The 25173-nt window shown below is 35.6% G+C and overlaps 3 protein-coding genes across 6 annotated transcripts in view; 1 reads left to right on the top strand and 2 right to left on the bottom strand.

The window, feature by feature from the left end:
* Nucleotides 1–10121, bottom strand: part of si:ch211-176g13.8 (F-BAR and double SH3 domains protein 2) — a 20520-nt gene extending 10399 nt beyond the window's left edge. Inside the window, exons 1-12 of one of the 2 annotated variants that reach the window (XM_048179966.1) lie at nucleotides 10105–10121; nucleotides 9949–9996; nucleotides 8484–8599; nucleotides 8081–8178; nucleotides 7920–7965; nucleotides 4111–4187; nucleotides 3860–4004; nucleotides 3637–3770; nucleotides 3421–3475; nucleotides 3084–3212; nucleotides 1654–1776; nucleotides 876–971 (exon numbers count right to left, since the gene is read on the bottom strand). In XM_048179966.1, coding sequence (XP_048035923.1) covers nucleotides 876–971; nucleotides 1654–1776; nucleotides 3084–3212; nucleotides 3421–3475; nucleotides 3637–3770; nucleotides 3860–4004; nucleotides 4111–4187; nucleotides 7920–7965; nucleotides 8081–8178; nucleotides 8484–8504 — 924 coding nt within the window. In that variant the 5' untranslated portion in view covers nucleotides 8505–8599; nucleotides 9949–9996; nucleotides 10105–10121. The other variant, XR_007183286.1, reaches the window with a different exon arrangement.
* plekhb1 (pleckstrin homology domain containing B1) lies at nucleotides 10083–19071 on the top strand. 2 transcript variants are annotated; one of them, XM_048180031.1, is made up of 7 exons: nucleotides 10083–10217; nucleotides 13541–13693; nucleotides 13777–13879; nucleotides 14794–14833; nucleotides 14919–15012; nucleotides 16995–17064; nucleotides 17569–19071. In XM_048180031.1, the coding sequence occupies exons 1-7, from the start codon at nucleotides 10181–10183 to the stop codon at nucleotides 17600–17602; spliced, it is 531 nt and encodes a 176-aa protein (XP_048035988.1). In that variant the 5' UTR covers nucleotides 10083–10180; the 3' UTR covers nucleotides 17603–19071. The 2 variants fall into 2 exon arrangements, with proteins under 2 accessions (XP_048035988.1, XP_048035981.1); XM_048180024.1 differs by lacking the exon at nucleotides 16995–17064.
* The window catches only part of rab6a (RAB6A, member RAS oncogene family), an 8399-nt gene continuing 2015 nt past the window's right edge, over nucleotides 18790–25173 (bottom strand). Inside the window, exons 4-8 of one of the 2 annotated variants that reach the window (XM_048180016.1) lie at nucleotides 23461–23566; nucleotides 22227–22338; nucleotides 21399–21492; nucleotides 21076–21142; nucleotides 18790–20139 (exon numbers count right to left, since the gene is read on the bottom strand). In XM_048180016.1, the coding sequence (XP_048035973.1) occupies nucleotides 20075–20139; nucleotides 21076–21142; nucleotides 21399–21492; nucleotides 22227–22338; nucleotides 23461–23566 (444 nt within the window). In that variant the 3' untranslated portion in view covers nucleotides 18790–20074. Of the gene's footprint in view, nucleotides 20140–21075; nucleotides 21143–21398; nucleotides 21493–22226; nucleotides 22339–23221; nucleotides 23328–23460; nucleotides 23567–25173 lie in introns of both variants that reach the window. The other variant, XM_048180008.1, reaches the window with a different exon arrangement.

The following is a 25173-nucleotide window of genomic DNA, read 5'->3' as shown; positions in this document are numbered from 1 at the left end:
TGAGGTAAGCTCTTGAAGAATGATCCTTCGAGATGCTGCTTTACAGAGCAGCTCCTGTTTACCAGAAACTAAATTTACGACAGTTCTTGCATGCATACAGTATATGGATCTACACTACAGCATAAAAATGCTGTAGTGTAAAAATGTATTTATTTAATTTTAGAAATGGGGGTATGGGAGGTGTTCGTTAGGGGTGCAAGAGGTAGGGCAGGTTCACTTCTCAATGCCCTCTTTTCACAGACCATGCTGCTTCCTGCCTGCACTGACGCCCAGTTTTCCCTGATCTTTCCGCCCCACCAGTGCTGAGGGCTGCATCTCTAATGTTTTCTTTAGGAACAGACCAATGCTTGTTAGACTTGCAAACAAAAAGAGGGTTAGCGAACAAACGGACCACTATGCTGGGGTGGTGAGGGCCGAGATGACATACGGGCAGCAGGGGGCGCTGTTGACCATCTGAAAAACAGCTGTGCAGTCATAGAAGAACACATTCGGCCTTCATTAGAGCCCTTTTCCTCTTTGTCAGACTGATTAATGGACAAATAAGAATATTGTAACAAGTGACATGTTAAGTGAATGAGAAGTTTTGGATTAAAAGTATGTTGTGAGTCTCCATTTAAGACATTTAATCCACAATAAATGTCAAATATGCCTAGTAAAATCATCTTGTTTATAAGTATGCAGGTCAAGGGAAGGACTCTATTATTAATCATTATTAATGCTACATTAATGAAGTAGTATTACAAATTAATATAATTTTTTTGAGTAACATTTAACAGTGTTATTCATTTCTTAGTGTTTTTAATCATTATCTTTAAGTGAGTGTTAGATGACAAAAAATATATCTTTCACACATTATTCACTTGGATGCAACTTACCGAATCATTTTCACAGGGCTGGTACTGGAAGGGGACGGCTTTCTGAAACACTGAGTTGTCCTGAATGAAAATCTGTTGGTGGATATCCTGTGTCACCTACAGAGGGGCCAAACACACACAAACACAAACACAGGGACAATTAAACTAATGTAAACAAATGTAGACTAATGACAAGATGTCACATTAACAATAGCACAGTTAACATAATCTCTCATCTGGAGGAACAACAGACCAGAACAGGTAACAATATGTGAGTGAGTGTGTGTGTGTTGTAACCTGATGCTGGCTAGAGACATTAAACCTGAGTCCCACAAACTGAATGGAAACACTGTGAGAATCATCGAATTACAACAACACAAGACCAACAAAGACCTAATGACACATACCAAAGGCTGTCACACTGTTACTACTGAAAATGAGTTGATTCTCTTTTCAAATTACACATTTAGAATAACTAACACTCTTATTTATAATTCTAATTTCAACATTTTTGATGTTCTACCCAGTTACAGTGAACTTGAAACATCAACACATCTTAAAAAGCCATTCTGCTCTAACATAACATAAAGATCTTATTCCTAAACCACTGCAAACTCTCTAAACCAGGTACATTTTTCTCTTTAAGGTCAGGTTTAAATGCTAGAGCTGGGATTTGATCCAATAACCCTCCAGTGGCAGATCATATTACCTGCTCTACATTCGGCCACTGTGGTTCATGTGTGCTTTTCTGTTGCAGTGTATACTCAAGTGTGTGTGTGTGTGTGTGTGTGTAACTCACCCCACTGGACGTCTCCAACAGGCACTGGAAAGTGTCCTGAATGCTTTGAGACGTCTCAAGCTCCGTCTGACACAGTGAAATGAGAAAACTCTGTACGTGATCGTAGAAACTGCCATCTAGAACCTGGACTCAAAAACAAGGCACAATAGTTTTACTTTCAGTTGGATTTTTGGTTGTGATATATTAAAAATATATACAGAGTATATTTAAATAATAATAATAATAATAATAATAATAAAAAATGTTTTTTCACATACCCACCAGTCTGCCAAATGCAGGTGAATTTCAGCAGTGGGGTGTAACGCTGTTACTCCTAATTTTATATATACTTTCTGAATTACTTTCTGTAATACTTTCTGTAATTAGTTTATTATTGCATTTGCATTTATCAAATATTGCATTTAGTTTATTATTTCAGATGCCTTTTTAAAAAAAATGCATCTGAAATAATAAACAAAATGCAATGTAGTGTTGTCAAAAATAATGATTTTTCAATACAAATCAATAATGAAATATCAGAAATGCTTCCAATAATCTGCAGATAGAATACATACACGATACCAGCTGTGCTTTCTCGCTCTCTCATCTCTCCGACAGCAAGTTGACAAGGTTGACACCCCCCCGCGTAATATTGTGCAGAATTTTACTCATTCCCACAGATTTTGTGCTCACTCACATAAAGCCGCCTCTCAGTACTAAATTGAGTTATTTTTCACTGCTTATTGCACAGTCAAATACACACAAAATAATGTCAAAATGCCGGTGTTGATGAGTATTCATGTAAACAGTCAATACGCATGTATAACAGTATAATGGATCCGTGTGTCAGGTTTTAAAGTGACAGCAGCCTAATATACTATATATATATATATATATATATATATATATATATATATATATAAATATATATATATATATATATATATATATACAGGATGGAACTGAAATGAATACTTTGAATGTTGCGATCTTATTGGACTTATGATAGCAACCTGAATCGTAACAAAGCACTGTTCGCCAGAGGAGAACTGGTCCTCCGACTAAGCCTGGTTTCTCCCAAGGTTTTTTTCTCCATTTTAACACCTATTTGCCACTTGTTTGCCACCTGATGTCACCTGTTGGAGTTTGGGTTCCTTGCCGCTGTCGCCTTTTGCTTGCTTAGTTGGGGACACTTGACATTTGACTTGACATTTGATATTCAACAGTGCTTTGATCTGCCTGCATTGACACTATTCTTTAAGAGCTGCTGTGCAGCCAAAATAATGTACCAGTTATCAATGTAAAGCTGCTTTGACACAATCTACATCGTAAAAAGCACTATTTAAATAAAGGTGACTTGACTTGACTTAATACACCTGCTGCCAAAATTATGAGATAATATTAAAAATATCTATATGGCAGTTTTTCCCCATAGTATCATCCAGCCTCACCGTGATGCAGCTGATTAGATCTGTCTCATAATAGCGGTCCTGATGAGCATTAGTGGCTGACAGTGTGAGCAGGTAATCATTCCTTGCTTGCGTGGCTTTGCACTTCCATTCGTTCTTCTTTGCTTTCAGCTGAAATCAACAGGAAATGTTGTATGCTTGATTTTCAGTCACCGTGATTTATTAGGAAATTTTACAAGATAACTTTTCAGTGAGTGTTAGATGATGGCAAATGTAATCCAAATATAAAAAAATATGAGAAATGAGCATGCATTATAAAATATCCAATATTATACCGCTAACCAGTATGGTACTGATATTGTGCTAATCCCTAGATTACCTTCACACTCGCCCTCTTCAAACTGGAGCGTGACTGAAACAGGCTGAGTTTTGACCTTGTGTTGCATGATCAACAGGAAGAAGGGAAAATACCAGAGGAAAAGAAGTGAGGGTGAGGAAAAACAGCAAATAATGATGAATCTTCATTTAAAACTGAAAAACATGATAACCCTAAGCCCTGTTCTGTGTACAGCTGATGTCAGGTCAGCGAACGTACTTGGCCTCCATATCAGCTTTCTCTCTCACAGTCTGCGCTGTTTGTTCCGCCTCCTGGTAGGCCTTCCTGCTCTTTTCCAGGTCTCTGATCGTGACCTGCAGATCGGCCTGAGCTCTCGCCAGCTGTTCGCAGCACTGAGAGGACAGATGAATAAACACTTTCGTGAACAGTCAAAAACTGCCACTCTGCTGCTTTAGTGCAGTGTATCTGTTAATGCGTTTACCCTCTTCAGCTGCAGGTCCTTCTGCGCTCTGAACGTCTTCACAGGATCTGAGATCTGGCTCCTATAGTTCTCGCATCCGTTGATACGAGACTGGCTCACTTTCATCACACCCTCCAAGTAAGACCTCCATACGGCCCAAACATTTCTGTACGCATAAACACAGACATCTTTTTCAAATGATGCAGACAAATGGACAATGCAATTGAAATTCAATGATTTAGCTGAATGAGATTTTCCTCTCCTCTTATTACCTGGAGTCTCTCAGATCCTCTGATGGTGCTCCATTCCACTCCCGCTTCGAGTACTGCGAGGCAAGCTTATGCAGAGCCTACAAAGTCAAGTAACTTTTATTTATACAGCGCTTTATACAATACAGATTCTTTCAAAGCAGCTTCGCAGTAATAGACAAGAAAATAACAGTATTAATGTTGCAAAATTCTTCAATTATGAACAAATACAATTTCAGCTGTAAAGCAGCTCCAAAAAAAAGACAATAGTGTTATTATTTTTCATCTCAGGTTAGTTAAGTGTTGATTCAATTTAGTTCAATGACAGTGTTAATGTTACAAAGTTCATGAAACAAACTCAATTCAACTAAAAATGATTCAGATCAAGTCAGTTCAGTTCAGTTTTTAGTTCAATAATAGTGCAAAGTACATCAAATGACAAAATGAACTTTAAATGTTAGTTTACCAAAAAATGAAAATTCTGTCATTTATTACTTACCCTCATGCCGTTCCACACCCGTAAGACCTTTGTTAATCTTCAGAACACAAATTAAGATATTTTAGTTGAAATCCGATGGCTCCGTGAGGCCTCCATAGGGAGCAATGGACACTTCCTCTCTCAAGATCCATAAAGGTACTAAAAACATATTTAAATCGGTTCATGTGAGTACAGTGGTTCAATATTAATATTATAAAGTGACGAGAATATTTTTGGAGCACCAAAAAAACAAAATAACGACTTATAAAGTGATGGCCGATTTCAAAACACTGCTTCAGGAAGCATCGGAGCACAAATGAATCAGTGTGTTGAATCAGCAGTTCGGAGCGCCAAAGTCACATGATTTCAGCCGTTGGCAGTTTGACACGCGACCTGAATCATGATTCGATACGCTGATTCATTATGCTCCAATGCTTCATGAAGCAGTGTTTTGAAATCGGCCATCACTAAATAAGTCGTTATTTTGTTTTTTTGGCGCACCAAAAATATTCTCGTCACTTTATAATATTAATATTGAACCACTGTACTCACATGAACCGATTTAAATATGTTTTTAGTACCTTTATGGATCTTGAGAGAGGAAGTGTCATTGCTCCCTATGGATGCCTCACGGAGCCATCGGATTTCAACTAAAATATCTTAATTTGTGTTCGGGTGAACTAATTTTTGGGTGAACTAACCCTTTAAATCGGCATGAAACAGAAGTTGTGATAGTCTTTTCTTCCATATTGTGACGCAGGGCCGTAACCACCATAGACACTGAGGGGGACAAGTCCCCCCCAACAATTAGAAATGGCCAAATTGTCCCCCCCAATATTTGATATTATTGATGCTGCTCTACTGTACATTATGCACCACTTTGTTTGTTGTTAGGATGACAAAAAAAAGTTTTAAAAGTTACATTTTTAGGCTGCTCTGCCTCAGCAGTCTAACAGCACGCATCACTGTCAGAATGAGTGAGCTGGCCAATCAAATCAAAGAAGGCGGGGCTTACTGTTCACAGAAGATGAGTGCGATTCTTTCGTTTTAGCAGTGAAAGAGTATATGGCGAGTAAGTAGCTAAACATTTAATATTTGATGACTTTATTGAAATATTCAGTGACCATCAGTAATTTTCAGTAAAACATGCTATTATTTGATTAATATGAAATTATTAATGTAATTCATAACTGAATGAGACGAGACAAGAAACGTTTTGCATTTTTTACATATTACACATACAAAAAAAGAGTAAAAATGTAGGGGGGGGACTTGATTTTGTCTATTGGATGGTTGTGGTTTGCTATTGCTGTGATGTCATGTGAGTGGCGCTGTTCGATTCACCTATAAAGCAGCAATCTACAGAAGACAACTGATGTTGTCCAGTGCAGTCAAGTTGATAATATTTCTGAATAAAGTGTATAATATTTCTGAATAAAGTGTATTTCAAACAAACAAGAAAACAATGCTTTAACATCATTTTAAATGTTTCTGAAAATTTAGATTCAGAGCCTCCGAATAGAATTTTTAAAATGCCACTTCAAGAGTCGCCACAAAATAAAACAGATGTCTGCAAGGAGAAACATTAATTCACCCCGTCACTCCAGATCAGTGCAAATGTGGAAAGCATGGAGGACAACTTTCAGTCTGTAAAAGCGAAACCCACATGGGTATTTCTGCCTGTCTGCTTGACACTTAAATGCCAGACAGCGGTACAAACTGTGCCAATGTGTAGATTTACAAGTGAGTAAGTAGCTGGCTGCTTTTGAAACAGAAGTAGCTTTCCACTTTCCATCCTTAACTAAAGCAAATGTCACTGTATTGGACTGATCTCCAAAAGTCATAAAAACTTGGCAAAATATCAGTGCAAAAATAAACAAACACAAAAAAATGACAGTTTGAATAGAAAACAAAAAGGTTAGTATTTGTCTACCAAAAGTCCTTTCATTACTTCACCACTACTGATGATAATTCCAACAAACCATAGCTAAACTTGAAATGATAACAACTTCTACAATGGACAGAGAGTGACCAGCATCTCCTCAAAACAGAGAGGATTCACTTCCTGGCCCTCAGACTACAATCTGGCACTGTCAACCTAATCCTATGAGCTGCCAGCTCTGATGAGTCCACTCAGGAAGAGACCCAGAGGAAGAGAGAGAGTCCTGTCTTCATGAGCCAATCAGCATGCAGCAGCCCTGCAGGTGCACAAGCTTCAGATCCAACAGCAAAGAATCTCACACTCACACACACTGAGCGTCATTCAGACAGCTGGGCTCCCCATTCATCAAATGATCACACAGATCTTATACTATCATGAAGACGATCAACATGTTAGGCTGTAAGTATGAACACTTTGGGTGTGAATCTGTTTATGCACTATACACTACAGTTTAAAAGTTTGGGGGTTGGATTGATTTTTCAGTGTTTTTTAAAAGACGTACCTCATGCTGACAAAGACTGCATTTATTTGATTAAAAATGAGTTTAAAACTGTAATATTGTGAAATATTATTACAATTTAAAATAGCTGTTTTGTATTTGAATATATTTTAAAATGTAATTTATTCCTGTGATGCAAAGCTGGACTTTCAGCATCAGTCTTCAAAGTCACATGATCCTTCAGAATCATTCTAATATGCTGCTCAAGAAACATTATTATTATCAATGTTGAAAACAGTTGTACTGCTTAATATTTATAGTGGAAACAGTGATACATTTTCTTCAGGACTCTTTGATGAATAGAAAGTTAAAAGAAGAGCATTTATTTGAAATAGAATTTTTTTTTTTTTATTCATTTTCGATCAATTTAATGCATCCTTGATGAATAAAACTATTAAAATATTACTATGGCCAAACTTTTCAATTGTAGTGCAAGTTGTATAATTTGTATATATATTTTTAACTTTAATTTTGTGGTTGAAGGGAATAAAAGTTAAAAATGTATGTCCTGATGCCACAAATATAATGTTGAGATCAGCAGATATCAGAAATCATAATGCAGTCTGTCCCATGACTGACGTCATGTAGATCCTCTCATCAACGTAACAGAAAGAGACAAGAAAAGCAGATTTGAACCAGAACGCATCTGGTAAAAACATGAGCACCTGCACATCGTTAACAACCACAGTTTTTTCCACTGAGTCACTAAATCTGCTTCTCTACAAAAACAAATTCACATATAAAATGTCAGTGCTAGTTTACATCAGAGGCAGACACATTTTTCATTATTCTGACCATAAAATCTAAGCTGAATGAGATTAGAAAAAAAAAAATACAAATCGCTCAACATTATCAAAACTAAATGTAATGTAAATTATGAACTCATGTAATTGAATATGGTGTCCACAACTCACCTGTGAGTAATCTTTCTCTATTAGTGCTTTCTTCTGGCTGTAAGTCCTGAGGATGACACACACACACAGTCAAACACTTCAGCACTAACATACCAGCAAATATACAGAAAATAGACTGACAGACATTTATATAGCAATGAAAAAGGTGAATCGAACTCGACCTCAGATCCTCCAGGAAGTCCAAGTCGGTCTGGTGTTTGAGCTGGAGTCTGTTCAGCTGCTCAGTGTGAGTGTGTTTCACCTCTTGTGTGACTTTTACCTGCAACACACACAGTGACAACCTCTGGAGAAGCAACTTTGACACAGATCACACCAACCTGAAAGAGGAATCCGTGTCTGGCATCCTTGAGTCAATAGAGACAGATGCTGGAACTCAGCATAAACATAAACATTATGTTTCTATATATATGGATGTTCAGACAGCTAAACATTGTCTGTCAATGTTTCTATCTATCTATCTATCTATCTATCTATCTATTAGTTTGTTTGTTACAAATATACGGACATGACAACAAAAAATCGTAAAAAGTGAGAAGTATCTTTTAAAGAAGCAGGTCGACTCACCTTTCTTGGAGGAGGTTGCATGTCTGGATGTGGATATACAGGACAAAACTCTTGGAAATTCACCCGTGAAACCCAAACACAGAAATGCAGTGCAGAATATGCTTTTTAAATGGCAGCTAGAAAAAAAAAGAGCAGTGAAATACTTCTAGACCCCTCCGTTGAACCGCTCACATAAAAACACAGCTGAGAAATGAAGTAAACTCTATGAGGACTTCAGTCAGTGGAGCAGAATGAAGAAGAACAGCGCCCTCCAGTGACCAAACATAATAATAATACATGTTCTATTTGGATGAAAACGGTAATGTATGTTTATGTGTGTATGTGCTGTTGAGTGTTTATGAATGTGTGTTGATATATGTGATATTTGTTTCCGTTAGAATATGAAGCTGTGTTGATATATGTGTACAGTTTCCAGATGTGTAAGTTAGAGGTTCTCAGACTCTTTCTGTGCTGCTCTTATTCTACATATAATTGCAGTGTTGATGATAAATATTGGTTACACTTTATTTTAAGGTGTCACTGTTACAGTGTAATTATATATTTAAGTACAGAGTAATATTAATTAACAACATGTACTTACTATATCTAGGGTTATGGTAGGATAAGGGTTTGGTTGAGACTTAGTATGTACTTATGCAACATGTACTGTTTTAAGTACATGTAACATATGTAACAAGGACACTGTAAAATAAAGTGTTACCGAAATATTTTCTCTATTGATATTTTTCATCATAAAGTAATCACAGGTGTGTGAGAGTCCCTGCGTCATTTGTTGTTGGTGAGATGATGCCATCTAGTGGCGGGCGTATGTCAAACTCACGTTCAATATCCCAAAAACCTTTAGTTTTTTTTTGTTTGTTTTTTTTAAATAATAATAATATAAATTATTATTATTACTACTATAAAAATAACTAAGTAAATATTATTATTTTCATGATTTAAATACATTTTAAACGATCGTGCATTGCCATAAAAGTACACTGCTAGCAAATGCTAACACGTTTAAGGAGCCTGACTGTAAAAAACAGTAAAAATTAACATGGCTATAAGTGTTTGCTAGAGTTTAAGGGTAATTCCTGATTTAATTTGTTTATAGGTCAGTTATTTAGATGGTTTAAAAACAGATAATTGGCTTGATATGACTACTTCGCTTCCTCAATGTTAGCTAAATTTAGCTAAAGGTGAGATTAAGGTAGGCTATGTGAGTGAACATGATTTGCTGAGTCTGTAGGGACGACATTAAATCAAATATTAAAATACAATAAGGTGCATTTTAGGTTTAAGGGTAGTCTGTTTATCCAAAAGTGAGATTTTAATGTGAACAGGTTTAAAAATTGATGTCAACAGTGCTACACTGATAACAGGATTAACTATATAGACTTAATATAATACATAAAAACATTAAGTAGATTGAGTAACATAAGAAAGGGAGAGAATATTCCACAGATGACCAGTACTAACTCACATGGTGCTGTAATCTGAGATTACTGGTCAAGTGAAGATTCACTTTGGCCTGTTTAAAGGATTAGAAGAAGAGTCATCAAACTATTCCAGCAATACAACCCCCTCCGACTGCTGAGACGTCTTACAGTCACTGTCATCACTCACAAACAAAACTCACAAACTCTGCCGTCACGTCAAACAAGCACCACAACATTGGGAATACTTCTATTGCTCTTGTGGCAGCTGACTGAACAATGGCTCTGCTCAAATCTGGCTTGCTCTGGAGACAGTGTAAGTGGAAGATTATTCATTTATAGATTTTTATAGAAAGATTTTTGAAAAGAGATATCAAGAAATGGAAGTAATTTAACAAAACAATTGTGGAAGAAACAAACCTAGTGTGAATATTTTGTCTTAAAAAAGAAGAAAGAAAACAAAGTGCAGTTGCTTTTGACATTTTCCAGACATTTAAATTCATTTAAATTAAAGTTAAATTATCTAAATTGGAAAAACCTTGATATTAGGATGTGTATAAGTATTGAACAGCACAAATATAATACAAATTTGTTTGTCTGTTGAGTGCTTTTTTGACAGTACATTTCTGCTGACAGTGATATTTCCCATTTCAAAGTGTATATATATATATATATATATATAATGTTATTATATATATATATATATATATATATATATATATAATGTTATTATATTAAATAAAACAACGGTTCCAGAAGGTCTGTTATGAAACTCAGAGCCTGACACTGTTTGCAGTAATAATCCTCTTACGGTCAGTGTTACAGAACAGTAGATGTTAGTTATAGACTTCAGGTTGTTCTGTATACTCACCTAGAGAAACCCCAAATGACACATTAATTTAAAAAGAAATGATAACTGCATTTAAAATAACACATTTAAAATAACAACTTAAGAACTAATATTCTCCCCCTTTAGAATTCCAAGCTCGATTCTTAAAATTAAATATGCAATAAAATAGTATGACTGGTAATATAAATGACTAAGTGACCTTTATATTCTCTATTAAAAATAAATATAGGTCTATTCTTTGTTAGCACATAGTCTAGTAGTAACATCTTTGAGAAGTTTTAGTTGCTAGTGCTAACTTCATTGGAAGACTTTGTGATAAAGCATATCTTATGTTTATTCATATGTCCATCCATTGTATCAAAAACACTTTCAACAATCAGGTACTTATGATCATTTAGCATGACAATCATTATTAGTAGGCCTATTGTCATAGTGTTTTGAATGTGACTTTCTGAACAATGATTTTGAAGGAATCTGTTGATTGAATGATTCAATGTCTTACTTATAAGATGCGTAAACACGCTCACTGCTGCCAGCTACAAGTGTGACCTACAAGAACATTCAAATAAAAAAATCAATGAACGAATCTAAACGGAATCAAAAGATTCACTGGAATGAATTAAAATGGCAGCTAGTAGTAGGCATTTTAGTTCATTCCAGTGAACTGAATCTTTTGATTCCATTCATATTTGTTCACTGAAGGCTCTTCCGGGATGTTTTAATAAGCTACTGTAGGTAATGAAACTTGGAGTCGACTCTCGATTCCCAATGGCTCTGAATTGAAGAATCAATTATTATTGGAGTAATGGTTCCAAAAGGTTTTTTTTTGGAAAGCGGCTATTTGCAATAAGTGAAAATAGCATATTTTCTTAGCGATATATCAAAATGAATGATATAGATGCGATAGATGCTACGTGAAAACTAAGTGAAAATAGCATTTTCTTAGCGATATGCTATTTATACTAGGTGAAAATAGTGATAGATTCTATTTACACCATGTAAAAGTATCAGTTTTTTCTTTGTAATAAGACTAAATAGTAATTAGATGCTATATATTGGCAGATACTATTTGCACCTCAGTATTTTTGTACATTAACAGGATGCAATAATATCATAGAGTGTAAATGATTATATTTATTAAAATTATTAAATGGATGCTGCCTTATTGGGAGAATTAAAAACCCTCCCTACACCTTCCCCTAACCCTACCCAATAAACACTTTTAATATTATTAAACACTCGTTCACAGTTTATTTCCACTTTTAGAACATTATTTTCATTTTTATTGAAAATAAATGCAAGTTCGGCAAAAGGCGGATGCGAAACTGCATCGATCGTATTAAAAGCCAGGTCTGTGAGCTTTACTCGCTGCTGCCAAAGAACTTTGCTACTGCTGCGCCACTGAAGATGTTGAATTCAGGGTGTCTTTTTTAAAGGTGCCCAAGAATGCTTTTTCACAAGATGTAATATAAGTCTAAGGTGTCCCCTGAATGTGTCTGTGAAGTTTCAGCTCAAAATACCCCATAGATTTTTTTTAATTATTTTTTTTAACTGCCTATTTTGGGGCATCATTAACTATGCACTTATTTTTTCAGCGCGCCGCCCCTTTAATTTGCGTGCTCCCTGCCACACGAGCTCTCGATTATATTACAGCACATTTACAAAGTTCACACAGCTAATATAACCCTCAAATGGATCTTTACAAGATGTTCGTCATGCATGCTGTATGCATGCTTCGAATTATGTGAGTAAAGTATTTATTTTGATGTTTACATTTGATTCTGAATGAGTTTGAGGCAGTGCTCCGTGGCTAACGGCTAATGCTACACTGTTGGAGAAATTTATAAAGAATGAAGTTGTGTTTATGAATTATACAGACTGCAAGTGTTTAAAAATGAAAATAGCGACAGCTCTTGTCTCCGTGAATTCAGTAAGAAACGATGGTAACTTTAACCTCATTTAACAGTACATTAGCAACATGCTAACAAAACATAAAGATAGACAATTTACAAATATCACTAAAAATATCATGCTATCATGGATCATGTCAGTTATTATTGCTCCATCTGCCATTTTCGCTGTTGTTCTTGCTTACCTAGTCTGTTGATTCACCTGTGCAGTTCCAGACGTTACTGGCTGCCCTTGTGTAATGCCTTTCATAATGTTGGGAACATGGGCTGGCATATGCAAATATTGGGGCGTACACCCCGACTATTACGTAACAGTCGGTGTTATGTTGAGATCTGCGTGTTTTCCGGAAGTCTTTTAAACAAATGAGATTTACATAAGAAAGAGAAAGCAACGGAGTTTGAAACTCAATGTATGTCTTTTCCATGTACTGAACTCTTGTTATTCAACTATGCCAAGGAAAATTCAAATTTTGAATCTAGGGCACCTTTCAAATTTGAGTGGCTCAACCAGACATTGGTGGGCGGAGCTAATGTAAATAGGGTTTGCCAACAAGGGACGCTATTTGCACTTAATGTAAATAGACACTGTTTTTTTCAGCAAAGCAATAGAAGAACCATTTCTGATTCCCCAAATAACCTTTCAATGAAAAGTTCTTAAAAGATCACTAATTTAATCGCTAAAAATTTTCGACTGTAAAGAACCTTTTGTGTAGTGGAAAGGTTTTATGGATATTAAAGCTTCTTCATGGAACCATCAATGCCAATAAAGAACCTTTATTTTTAAACATAGCATGAAGCTGTAGAGAATAGTTTGTCTGTGAAAAGACAATGGAAATGAAGACAGATACTCCATAATATTTTTGTTAAAAACGTTTACAGCTTCAGTCCTCAAACGCTGGAAGCTGAACTGGTGTGACCTGTGGATAGATGGGAGTTTTGTTTTTTACAAATCTGAATCCAGAAGAGACTATGAGACCAGAGTGAATCTGAAGGCCAGCTGTGTGAATGTGAAGTCTGGACTGGAGTGTGCAGGTAGGAAGGAACTTATTTATTCAGTCATGTAGAAAGTGCATGTTATAAAGGTACTTTAATGCTGTTGTAACTGTGTCCTGCAGGTGTATGTCCACCTGAGAGTCACCCCCGAGAGAATCTGCTGGTTGTTTATCTGAGGGATGGATCTACGCTGGTCCTGTGTGCCAACAGTGAAGATGAGGCACTGTAAGTCTTGACCTTTGGCATTTTGACTTAAAGGGTTAGTTCACCCAAAAATGAAAATTCTGTCATTTATTACTCACCCTGTCGTTCCACACCTGTAAGACCTTCGTTCATCTTCTGAACACAATATTAAGATATTTTTGATGAAATCCGATGGCTCAGTGAGGCCTCCATTGACAGCAAAACAATTAACACTTTCAAATCCCAGAAAGCCAGACATATTTAAAACAATTCATGTGACTACAGTGGTTCAACCTTTATGTTATGAAGCGACAAGAATACTTTTTGTGCACCAAAAAAACAAAATAACGACTTTATTCCACAATATCTAGTGATGGGCGATTTCAAAACGCTGCTTCATGAAGCTTTGAAGCTTTACGAATCATTTGATTCGAATCAATGGTTCAGAGTGTGTATCAAACTGCCAAAGTCACATGATTTCAGTAAATGAGGGTTCGTTACATCATAAGTGTTTCGTTTGACTGGCAGTTTGATTCACGCTACTAACCACTGATTTGAATCAAATGATTCGTAAACCTTCAAAGCTTCATGAATCAGTAGATATTGTTGGATAAAGTCGTTATTTGTCGTTATTTATATTTTTTATATTATTTATATTTTTTGGTGCACAAAAAGTAGCACCACTGTAGTCACATGAACTGTTTTAAATATGTCTTTAATAGCTTTCTGGGCATCTGAAAGTGTTAATTAACTTGCTGGCAATGGAGGCCTCACTGAGCCATCGGATTTTATAAAAAAATATATCTTAATTTGTGTTCTGAAGTTGAACGAAGGTCTTACGGTAATTAATGACAGAATTTTCATTTTTGGGTGAACTAACCCTTTAACCCCTCCCACATCAAATGAAGCCCCACCCACTTAACCCTCTTATTTATTTCCGTTCAATCACTTTTCAGGGCATGGAAACTCACGCTCATGGAGGCGAAAAGAAATCCAGTGAGTGTTATTCTTGACATACAGGATGGTTTTCTATATTTGCTTTAATATTTGATTCAATTCACATTTCTTTTCACTTTCACAGGTTTTCACATACAATCCCTATGACGATACTTACCAAACCGTTCCGATCGACAGTCATAATGCAGTTTACATCATGCCAGGTACAGGGTGTGGAGGTAAATATACAAACACATCCCTCATTCTGCACAAAGCACAGAGTTATTTATGGTTAAATGGTTATTGCATTTTTTTTTTTTTTTTTATTATACATTGATATAATACATTGATAATTCAGTAGTATTATTACAACCATATGAGTATGCTGTTCATTCATTAATTTTCTTTGTTAATAAAGAACTTAACAACTACTTTAATAGCTCAAAGCACTGAACAATCAGAAAATTCAAAGTTCAAAAGTAATTTTTGTTAAAAAAGGACATTTGTCTCCAAAAGTCCACTAGTTCAAATATTTATTTATTCAATTACAATATTTTAATTGAAATGTATATTATCAGCTGATAATTTAACTGAAAATAGAATTGAAAAATTCACTGAAGAAATTGTGCAGAATATTATTTTAGATATTTTGTTAACACTTTACAATAAGGTTCCATTAGTTAACATTTGTTAATGCATCAGCTAATATTAACTAACAATGAGCTATACATTCATTACAGCATTTATTATTCTTTGCTAGCATTAGTTTTCAGTGTTGGGAGTAATGCGAGTTACATGATCAGATTACTTTTTTCAAGTAACTATTAAAGGTGCCCTAGATTATGTTTTTAAAAGATGTAATATTAGTCTAAGGTGTCCCCTGAATGTGTCTGTGAAGTTTCAGATCAAAATACCCCATAGATTTTTTTTAATTAATTTTTTTAACTGCCTATTTTGGGGCATCATTATAAACGCGCCGATTTTATGCTGCGGCCCCTTTAAATCCCGTGGTCCATGCCCACAGAGCTCGCGCTTGTCTTGAACAGTGCCTTAACAAAGTTTACACAGCTAATATAACCCTCAAAATGGATCTTTACAAAGTGTTCGTCATGCATGCGCCATGCATGCGTCGGATTATGTGAGTATTGTATACTGTTATATTGTTTACTTCTGATTTTGAATGAGTTTGATAGTGCTCCGTGGCTAACGGCTAATGCTACTCTGTTGGAGAGATTTATAAAGAATGAAGTTGTGTTTATGCATTATACAGACTGCAAGTGTTTAATAATGAAAATAGCGACGGCTCTCTTGTCTCCGTGAATACAGTAATAACCGATGGTAACTTTAACCACATTTAACAGTACATTAACAACATGCTAACGAAACATTTAGAAAGACAGTTTACAAATATCACTAAAAATATCATGTTATCATGGATCATGTCAGTTATTATTGCTCCATCTGCCATTTTTCGCTATTGTTCTTGCTTGCTTACCTAGTCTGATGATTTTGTTGTGCACATCCAGACGTTAATACTGGCTGCCCTTGTCTAATGCCTTTTATAATGTTGGAAACGTGGGCTGGCATATGCAAATATTGGGGGCATACACCCCGACTGTTACGTAACAGTCGGTGTTATGTTGAGATTCGCCTGTTCTTCGGAGGTCTTTTAAACAAATGAGATTTATATAAAAAGGAGGAAACAATGGAGTTTGAGACTCACTGTATGTCATTTCCATGTACTGAACTCCATGCCAAGATAAATTAAATTTTTCATTCGAGGGCACCTTTAAAGTAATGCATTACTTTTAAATTTACAACAAAATATCTTTTTCAAATAAGTAACGCAAGTTACTTTGTTTTCCAGTTTATAGACTGACAGCTCTCCTGTCCCCATGTTGAGAGAAATCGGGAGTAAGTGCAGAGGTGTTGTGTGAACATGATGGTTATTGAAGTTCTGCTCACTTGCACAAAAACAGATTCAGTATTCCTCAAAATGGATGCAGTGAAACAGTGAAATGCAAACTCAAAATATTACGCAAACCTGCAATAATTAAATACGTTAAATAACACAAATATACTTTATGTATTTAATCTCACTTTATTAACCAATTTTTTTGCTGCTGACATTCAATGAACCAATTCAACCATACTAATAAGCAAAAATTACTTTAGTTAAACATCACAATTGTGTTTAATATTTTTGTTTTTATTGCTATAGCAAGAGTGATGAACTTTCTTCTCCCGCAATCCTATTCTTCTGCTATCCAGAATGGCAGCACAGCTGAAAGGTTTGTTTGAGCTGCGCCCTCTACTGGAGTGGAGTGAATTTGAATTTCCTTCAGCCTGAGGCTTATAAATTTCACTTCTGGTTTGACAAAAATAGAACTTTTTTGTTATTAAAAAACAAACAACAAAGTCCAGTCCAGGTGAGAAAAAGTTACGCAAAAGTAATGTAGCGCATTACTTTCCGTAATAAGTAACTAAGGCAATTAATCACTTTTTAGGGAGTAACGCAATACTGTAACACATTACTTAATAAAATAACTTTTCCCAACACTGTTAGTTAATAAAAATACAACTGATTTTAATAATGTGTTAGGAAATATTAAGAATAACAATGCTTTTGGTATATTTCAATGTTAGTTCATATTAACTAATGTAGTTAACTGATGTTAACAGTGGAACCTTGTTGTACAGTGATCTCTTTGTTTTAAATGTTTTTTTGTTTTTAATTATGTTCCAAAAAAAAACAACAACAGACATACCACTAAACCTGATGTGCTTCCTTGTAGGAACTCAGCATGTCTGGGTGCACAGAGAATCTGATGACAATTTCGGAGAGCAGATTGCATTGGGACTCCTGGCTGGAATGGCTGCGGGTGCAGCAATGCGTTCACTTCTATGGATGCCTTTCTGGTTCTGCTGAGGACCAGTCAGATAGCAGGATGAAAGAATACACTAGAAGAGATGTCCATAAAGCTCAGTGAAAGCAAACGCTCCTGTTCCTGCATATAAATATGTAAATATGAGAATAGCTGCAGCTGTTTTAAACTCACTGGGCATTAAGGGGTCAATCAATGTGTAAAAAAGGGATTCTAGCTGCTTCAAAACTTTTTTCTAATATGTGAAATATCAACAGATATTTCTGTAACTTATCTATAGAATAATTCTGCACATAACTAAGGTATTTTCTTGCTGTTATGATTCTGCTTTGTGTATAATGTACATGTAGAACATAATTTATATTTGTTATTTTGTCATATATCTACTATTTGTATTTATAAATAGCTCTAAAACATTTTCTAACTAGCATGAGGTTTGGAAGTGACCGGCAGACCTTTGATTGCTCACCAAATAGAAGAATCTTGTGTGTTTATAGGAATTTTCTATCCACCTTTTTCCTACGGCCCATGATGCTGTGCGCAAATTATGGGAGTAACTTCTGTTAAACCGTAAACAATCAGGGAAAGGTTGCTTTATGAGCGCAGTAATAAGCATTTTCAAAAACTGGGTGCAATTCAGTCAACCTGACGGATAAGTATTATTTGTAGTGTAACCATATGATTATTTTGAAATGATCTCTTTCAGCGAGGGAATCTTTCCCAAACCGGAAGTGCCTCTCGTAATCTCAGTAGGCTAGTTAGGAAAAAGGCGGATATGCAAAATATGATGCAGAAATAGCCACCAAAAGCTGAATGTATTCATTATAATTAGGATTTGAGAAATGCCTTTGAGATGCCTCAATGATGAAGGCTGCATAATGGAATCAGTTCTCATGACTGACCACTAGAGGAGGCAGAGCAGCATTTGCATCTGGCCTGTTTATGTGCTAATGTACTACCTTGCAAATGTATAAAGTTACATTGTTGTGCAACACATAAATAAATAAAAAGCTGCTACCACACACAGAAGCACAAAACATTTGGAATCTCATTTTCTGTGTTTGCACATTTACCAACTTCTTGACTAATAAACTAAGTTATACATCCACCAATCAAAACAAACAAAAAACATTGTTGCTAAATAAAGTTTTTATTAGGGATGTCTCAAGATGCTGGCCAATTTTAGCAGTGCAAATAATGAGCATTGGCGTCAAGCAGCACTGCCTGACAAAACTGGTTAAAATCCATTTGAAATGTATGAGACCGTTTAAAGAAAACAAGCAAAAAATACACAATACACTACATCTTAGAAACGTTTAGATCAGTCTGGGGCCAAAATATCACTGTACATTTAAAAACAAATGTGACAGCTGCTTAGGCCAGAATATCTCAACGACTCTGTCTATGAATTATGAAAAAACCAAACAGTGTTCAAAACAAAGATATTACAAATAAATATTAGGGTTCATGGTTGATTCAACAAATCAAGAAGAAAACAAACCACATCTAGTGTGTCATTATTAAAATAAATCAAACTTTACAATGCTAATAAAAAACAAACAAACCAGTGGAAGCCCAATAAAACAAACCATTGAAGGCAACAGCTGCATATTATCTGTTAAACCGGATCTGATAATTCCCTTAATATACATATTTCTTTACAATAACTGTATATCTCTTTGACTAAGCTATTGGCTTTCTAATGCTCAAAATAAGATGGAAGGAAATCAAATAATATGACATCTAAGCAGAAAAAAAAAAGCACAACGCTTGAGCGGCAACCGAGCTAAAAGCAGCACTTGTTCCTCGCAATCTCCAAAAACATTTGTTTTTACACTTTCCTTTCTTCCTTCTGAAGAAGAGACATCAGCAGCGTCACAGATTCAACGCGCTGTAGCCACATGTGCTGAAAACTAGACTTGGACATTTCCAAAAACACTCTGTAAACCTTTTGTCCATCTCTGCACCGTCATTATGGAACGACGTTTATAGTCATCGCATATTCAAATCTGGATATCCTTCTCCTTATTGTCATTTTTAATTTTTATAACTTGGTTTGTTCCTATTCACGTCATTATTACAGTAATATAAGTATCATTTCACATAAAACGAAACATGGACAAAAACAACACTTTATAAAGCGTTTTGAGAGTGAAAAACAAAAACACCACAAAAGGTGTACGATTAACGGAAACTATTAATAGAAAAGCGACATCATACACATCCACGTTGTGCTTTCGAATTTTAAAGTCATTTGAGTGGGTCAGTGGAAGCGAGGGTGATGGGCAGGTAGTGTTCTACTCCTTCCGGGTGGGCGGAGCTTCTGCAGAATATCCAGAGAGATGCTGGGAGTGCAACTGTGAGCGTCTGAAAGAGCGACAATAAGAGACACGGCACAGAAATGTCGACTGAAGCCTCAGCATGAACAGCCGCCTTCGTTGACCGGCTGCTCTGGCGGCTTTTCTAATTTTATGTCGATCACTGAAGGAAAAAGGAATTAAGGAAAAAATTTGGAGTGTGTTACACAGCAACACTTATTGAGATGGACAATCAAGTACTAAAACAAGCAGCTGCAAACAATGGCCGGATTGCCGCGTTCAGTGTAGACAGCTTTTAGCAAAAATTGATGCACTTCTTGATGGAAATAAATGTCGTGATGTTTTTCCATCAAGAGGTGCATCAATTTTTGGTCAAGATCTTGTATTGACAATGCAAGAGGTGAGCACTCTATAAAGTCTCCTCCAGCACATCCCAAAGACATTCAATGAAATTAAGGTCAGGACTCAAATGAAAATGATTCTTCATGCTCCCTCCCAACCATTCTTTCATAATCTGAGCCTGATGAATCTTGACATTGTCATCCTGGAATATGGCCGTGATGTGTCTTAATACATGGTTGTTTAAGAAATGAAAAGCTACACACTCCATCAATTAGGGTTAGAAGAACTGTTGCCAAACATAACATGCTAGAGACATAATCACTGCAATAATGATCCAGTCACTGACTTAAGTATTTGCCTATTTAAAGGGATAGTTCACCCAAAAATGAAAACTTTGTCATTTACTCAACCTCAAGATGTTCCAAACTTGTATGAATTTCTTTGCTCTGCTGAACACAAAGGAAGATATTTGGAAGAATGTTTCAGATCTCGCCCCCCATTGACTACCATAGTATTTATTTTTCCTACTATGGTAGTCAATGGGGGGGCGAGATCTGTTTGGTTACAAACATTCTTCCAAATATCTTCCTTTTGTGTTCAGCAGAACAAAGAAATTCATACAGGTTTGGAACAACTTGAGGGGGAGTAAATGACAAAATTTTCATTTTTGGGTGAACTATCCTTTTAAATCCAACCAGCAACTTTTTTTGGCCAGGCAGTAAATGTAAATATGTATGCATATATTTGTGTAGGATACTGTCCTCTCTGCTCTTGTCTTGTGTGCTCTCCATACCAGGAAGAGCTGCTGCTACACGCCGGAAAAGCTAGAGGAGACAAACACAAGCCCCATATTAAACTCTCACACCAGGATCAGGAAAAACAAGCAGTGTGTGTGTGTTTGCATTCAGAAAAGTTGAATATTTAATCATCTGGATGCTTCTGAATACACTGATATGAGAGAAATGTTCAGTAATGCTCTTTTTCGAATAATCATGAAAAAAAGTTTGCGATTCAGAGATTGATTCTCAATCATTAAAGCACTTCTACTTTTGAATCAAGTCAAATCTCAGTCACACTCACCTGTTTGACATTGTATCCGGCTTTAGCACTAGTTTCAATAAACATTACATTCAGTTCTTTGGCTTTCCTTTCTCCTTCCTCGATAGAAACTTGCCTGAAATGAGCCCAAAAACACATGTAATCATTACTATTTGCCCACAGATTTCTTTAATACTAGAGATAGACCAATAAAACAGCCAGACTGACTAATCAGCAGATATTTAGCGATTTTGAGCAGATTAAGTATTAAGTTTTAGTTTGTGCCATTTCATAAATGTGCTGTCAATGGATAAATATGTTAATTTTATGAAATATTGCATTTTTGTAAATAAATATTTGATCAAACATACAGTAAAAATAGTAATATTGTGAAATATTAAAATTTAAAACTTTTTTCTATTTTAATTTCATGTGAAATTGTTAAATAAATTTGTTGGTTTTTTTGTTTGTTTGTTTTTTGCACAAAAGTGCACAAAAGTATTCTCGTCATTTCATAAAATTAAAGTTGAACCACTGTACTCATGTTGACTATTTTACCAATGTCTTTACCAACTTTCTGGGCCTTGAAAATGGTAATAGCGTTGCTTTCTATGGGGGACCAGAAACCTCTCAGATTTCATCAAAAATATTTTAATTTGTGTTCCAAAGATGAATGAAGGTCTCACAGGTTTGGAACAAAATGAGGGTGAGTAATTAATGACAGAATTTTCATTTTTGGGTGAACTAACCCTTTAAAATATTTGTGCAAACTAAATTTTTTTAAGGATTCTCTGATAAATACAAAGTTCAAAAGAACAGCAATTGTGTAATCATAATGTTCCTAAAAGGTTGAAATCATTTAAAACAAACCGTTTATCAGCAAGATCTGTCTTGTTTCCCACCAGCATGATTATGACATCACTTCCCCTTTCTGTTCGGACATCATCGATCCATTTGGTGGTCTGCTGGAACGAGTTGACATCTGTTGAGGGGATTTCAGAGACATTGGGTTAATACTTAAGATGAGCATTAAGGGGTCTATGGGGGAATCCCAGGATCATAGACAGGCAGACACAACTTGCAGGTAGAAAAAAAAAAAAAACACAAGGATAAAATAAGAGGAAAGACAGAAGGAAGTTCTAAAGCTGGAAGCAACTCTGTGCTCATGAATGTGTCACAGGAACTCAGTCTACAGAGAAAAAAAAAAAAAAAAAAAGAAAAGACAAATCATCTTTCATCTACATCAACTACATTTTATCAGTCTAAAATTATGAATGCATATTTTCTTTTTTATAAATAATTAAAATTACTTTATTATATGAATTAAAAAAAGAAGAAAACATTTAACATTAAATGAAAAATGTAAATATTTCTAGCGAATATAAGAATGTACTGTTAAAAATAAAAATGTATCATTCTTTTATGGTGGGACCAGTGAATGTTGAGTCCTTGGGGTGTAAAATTAACTTTTGGCCACAACTACCAAAAATGTACTAGTCATTTGTATTTTTATTGGACATTAATCTGTATTCGGCATTCTTTTTGTAAAAAGGTAATATTTAGCTATTTTTTTAACAACATATATCTGCGCTACACTTTAGCTGCTAATAAAACAATGGCCTGTTAACCTTTAAATGAAAAGATATGCATGTACTTTAAAACAAAGGTGTCTATAAAGTATTTAGCACTGAACTGCAATTGCAAAGCAAAAAACATGTTGCAAAAAAATAAGAGAGAAGACAAAAAGAATGAAACCACAGGAAAAAAACTCAAAGGATGTGAAACAAAAACAAAAAAGAGACTGCGTTGAGATGACAGACATCTTTCCTCGTCCTTAAGTTCTCTCGCCGAGGATCCACACTCACTTGTGATGTCAAAGACTACCACGGCAACTGTAGAGTCCCGGATGTAGCTGGGAATCAGACTGCGGAAGCGCTCCTGTCCTGCTGTGTCCCACAGCTGCAGCCGCACCTGACCAAATATTTTAGCACCAGAGTTCCAGCAGAGAGACAGAGAGAGAGAGAGAGAGAGAGTGGGGGAGAAAGGGGAAGAGGAAGAGGTAAGAGGAGGGGAACTGGACGTAGAGCGGGTCTCAGATACCTACTTGTGATGTCGTAAACTACAACAGCAGCAGCAGAGTCTCTGATGTAACTGGGAATGAGGCTACGGAAACGCTCCTGTCCTGCTGTGTCCCAAAGCTGCAGCCTGATCTGTGTGAATGGAGAACAAAAAAAAGAAAAAGAGGGGAATAAAGGAAAAAAGAGGAGAAATTAAACGTTCAAAGGGGGAAAAAAAGATAAAGGAGCGGAATGAAATTTAAGAAATAAGAAAAAGCAAAGTGGATCGAAAAGATTTCTCAAGCTAAGGATTCGGGTTAGGGAACGGATTAAAGTCTCCAGATGGGCTCATGTTAGTAGGTTTATAGGGCCCTATGGTTTCAGAATCACTACATCCAGTCATAAAAATGGAATTTACTGTAAAACGTGGAATGTCAAGTAATTTGGCACGTTTTGGATGAATATATCAAAAGTAGGGCTGTGCATTTAAAGGTGCTCTAAGTGATCCTGGGTGGAGTAACTTCCTGTTGACGTTCGAAGTGTTGTCAAACAAAACAGAGGCTAGCTAGACCCTCCCTCCTCCTCCCCCTCCCCTCCGTGCTTCCTGAAACAGTCATGAACGCGCATTTAAAATCTTTCTTGTCGGTTATTGGCTGGAGCATGTTTATTATGATGCGTGGTCCAGGCTGCACCAGTTTGTTTTTATTGCCGTTTTCGGAGCTTGTGGCGACTACAGAGACCGCATTTTTTTACAGTGTGTTCAGGGGACAGGCAGCTTCGGATAGTGAGGAGATGTTTGCTGTATGTGACAAAAAAATGTTTTGGCCTAAAAACGCGTGACATCGCTTAGAGCACCAATCAAACTGTGATATTGATTAGTGTCAGTGAATATTAAACTGCAAAAAGACTAATAATAATAATAACAAATTATTTTTAATGTTTTAAAAAACAAAATTTTAAACATTAAGATATTAAATAAATTGTTAATGTTTTACACCTTCATTTGATTATCAATGTTATTTATTATATATTCGTATTAAATCATAAATCCAGAAAACACACAACACAAGAATTTCTGAAAAAAAAAAAAAAAAAAAGCATTTCATAGGGCCTATTATTGTAAAAAAAAAAAAAAAAAGTTTAATAAATTAATAAATTAATTTGTTAAACTTTTGTGAATTCAATTGACATAGACATGCTTTTTGATTAATACAATTTAATTAAACCATTAAAATAGAATCCAGGAAAATTTTAACGAAAACAGAATTGAGAAAAAACAAAAAGTATTTTACAGGGCACTAAAATGTATTTTTTGTTCAACTTTTAATAAATTGTTGCTGAACTGTATAAGCTTCACGGTTTTAATTAATTAGACATGCTTTTTGACATTTAATATAACCACTGAATCATAGATGAGGGAGAGAGAGAAAAAAAAAAGATTCCAGAAAAAAATAAAAATGCAAAAGACAGAATTTGGGAAAAACTAAAAAGGATTTCATAGGGCCCTAGGGTTATGGAATGGGTTATGGTTGGGTTATGTTATCAGGACTGCAGATCTTCAGAGTGAAACATTCCCACTCAAAACCAATCAAGAAGAACAATTTTTTACAGAAAAAACACATACAAATGTGAATAAATAACTAGAGAGAGAGAGAGAGAAAGAGGCTGAAGCAATGGACACACCAGGTGGAGAGAGGCACAGGACTTTCTCATGGTGCAGTTTATACTGGGCTTTTTCAGATACATCATCTCACTAAATG

This window comes from Megalobrama amblycephala, linkage group LG2 (genome assembly GCF_018812025.1).
Source record: "Megalobrama amblycephala isolate DHTTF-2021 linkage group LG2, ASM1881202v1, whole genome shotgun sequence".
NCBI lineage: Eukaryota > Metazoa > Chordata > Actinopteri > Cypriniformes > Xenocyprididae > Megalobrama > Megalobrama amblycephala.
The sequence above is the reverse complement of the archived record's forward strand: the minus strand, read 5'-3'. Positions and strand labels throughout refer to the sequence as shown.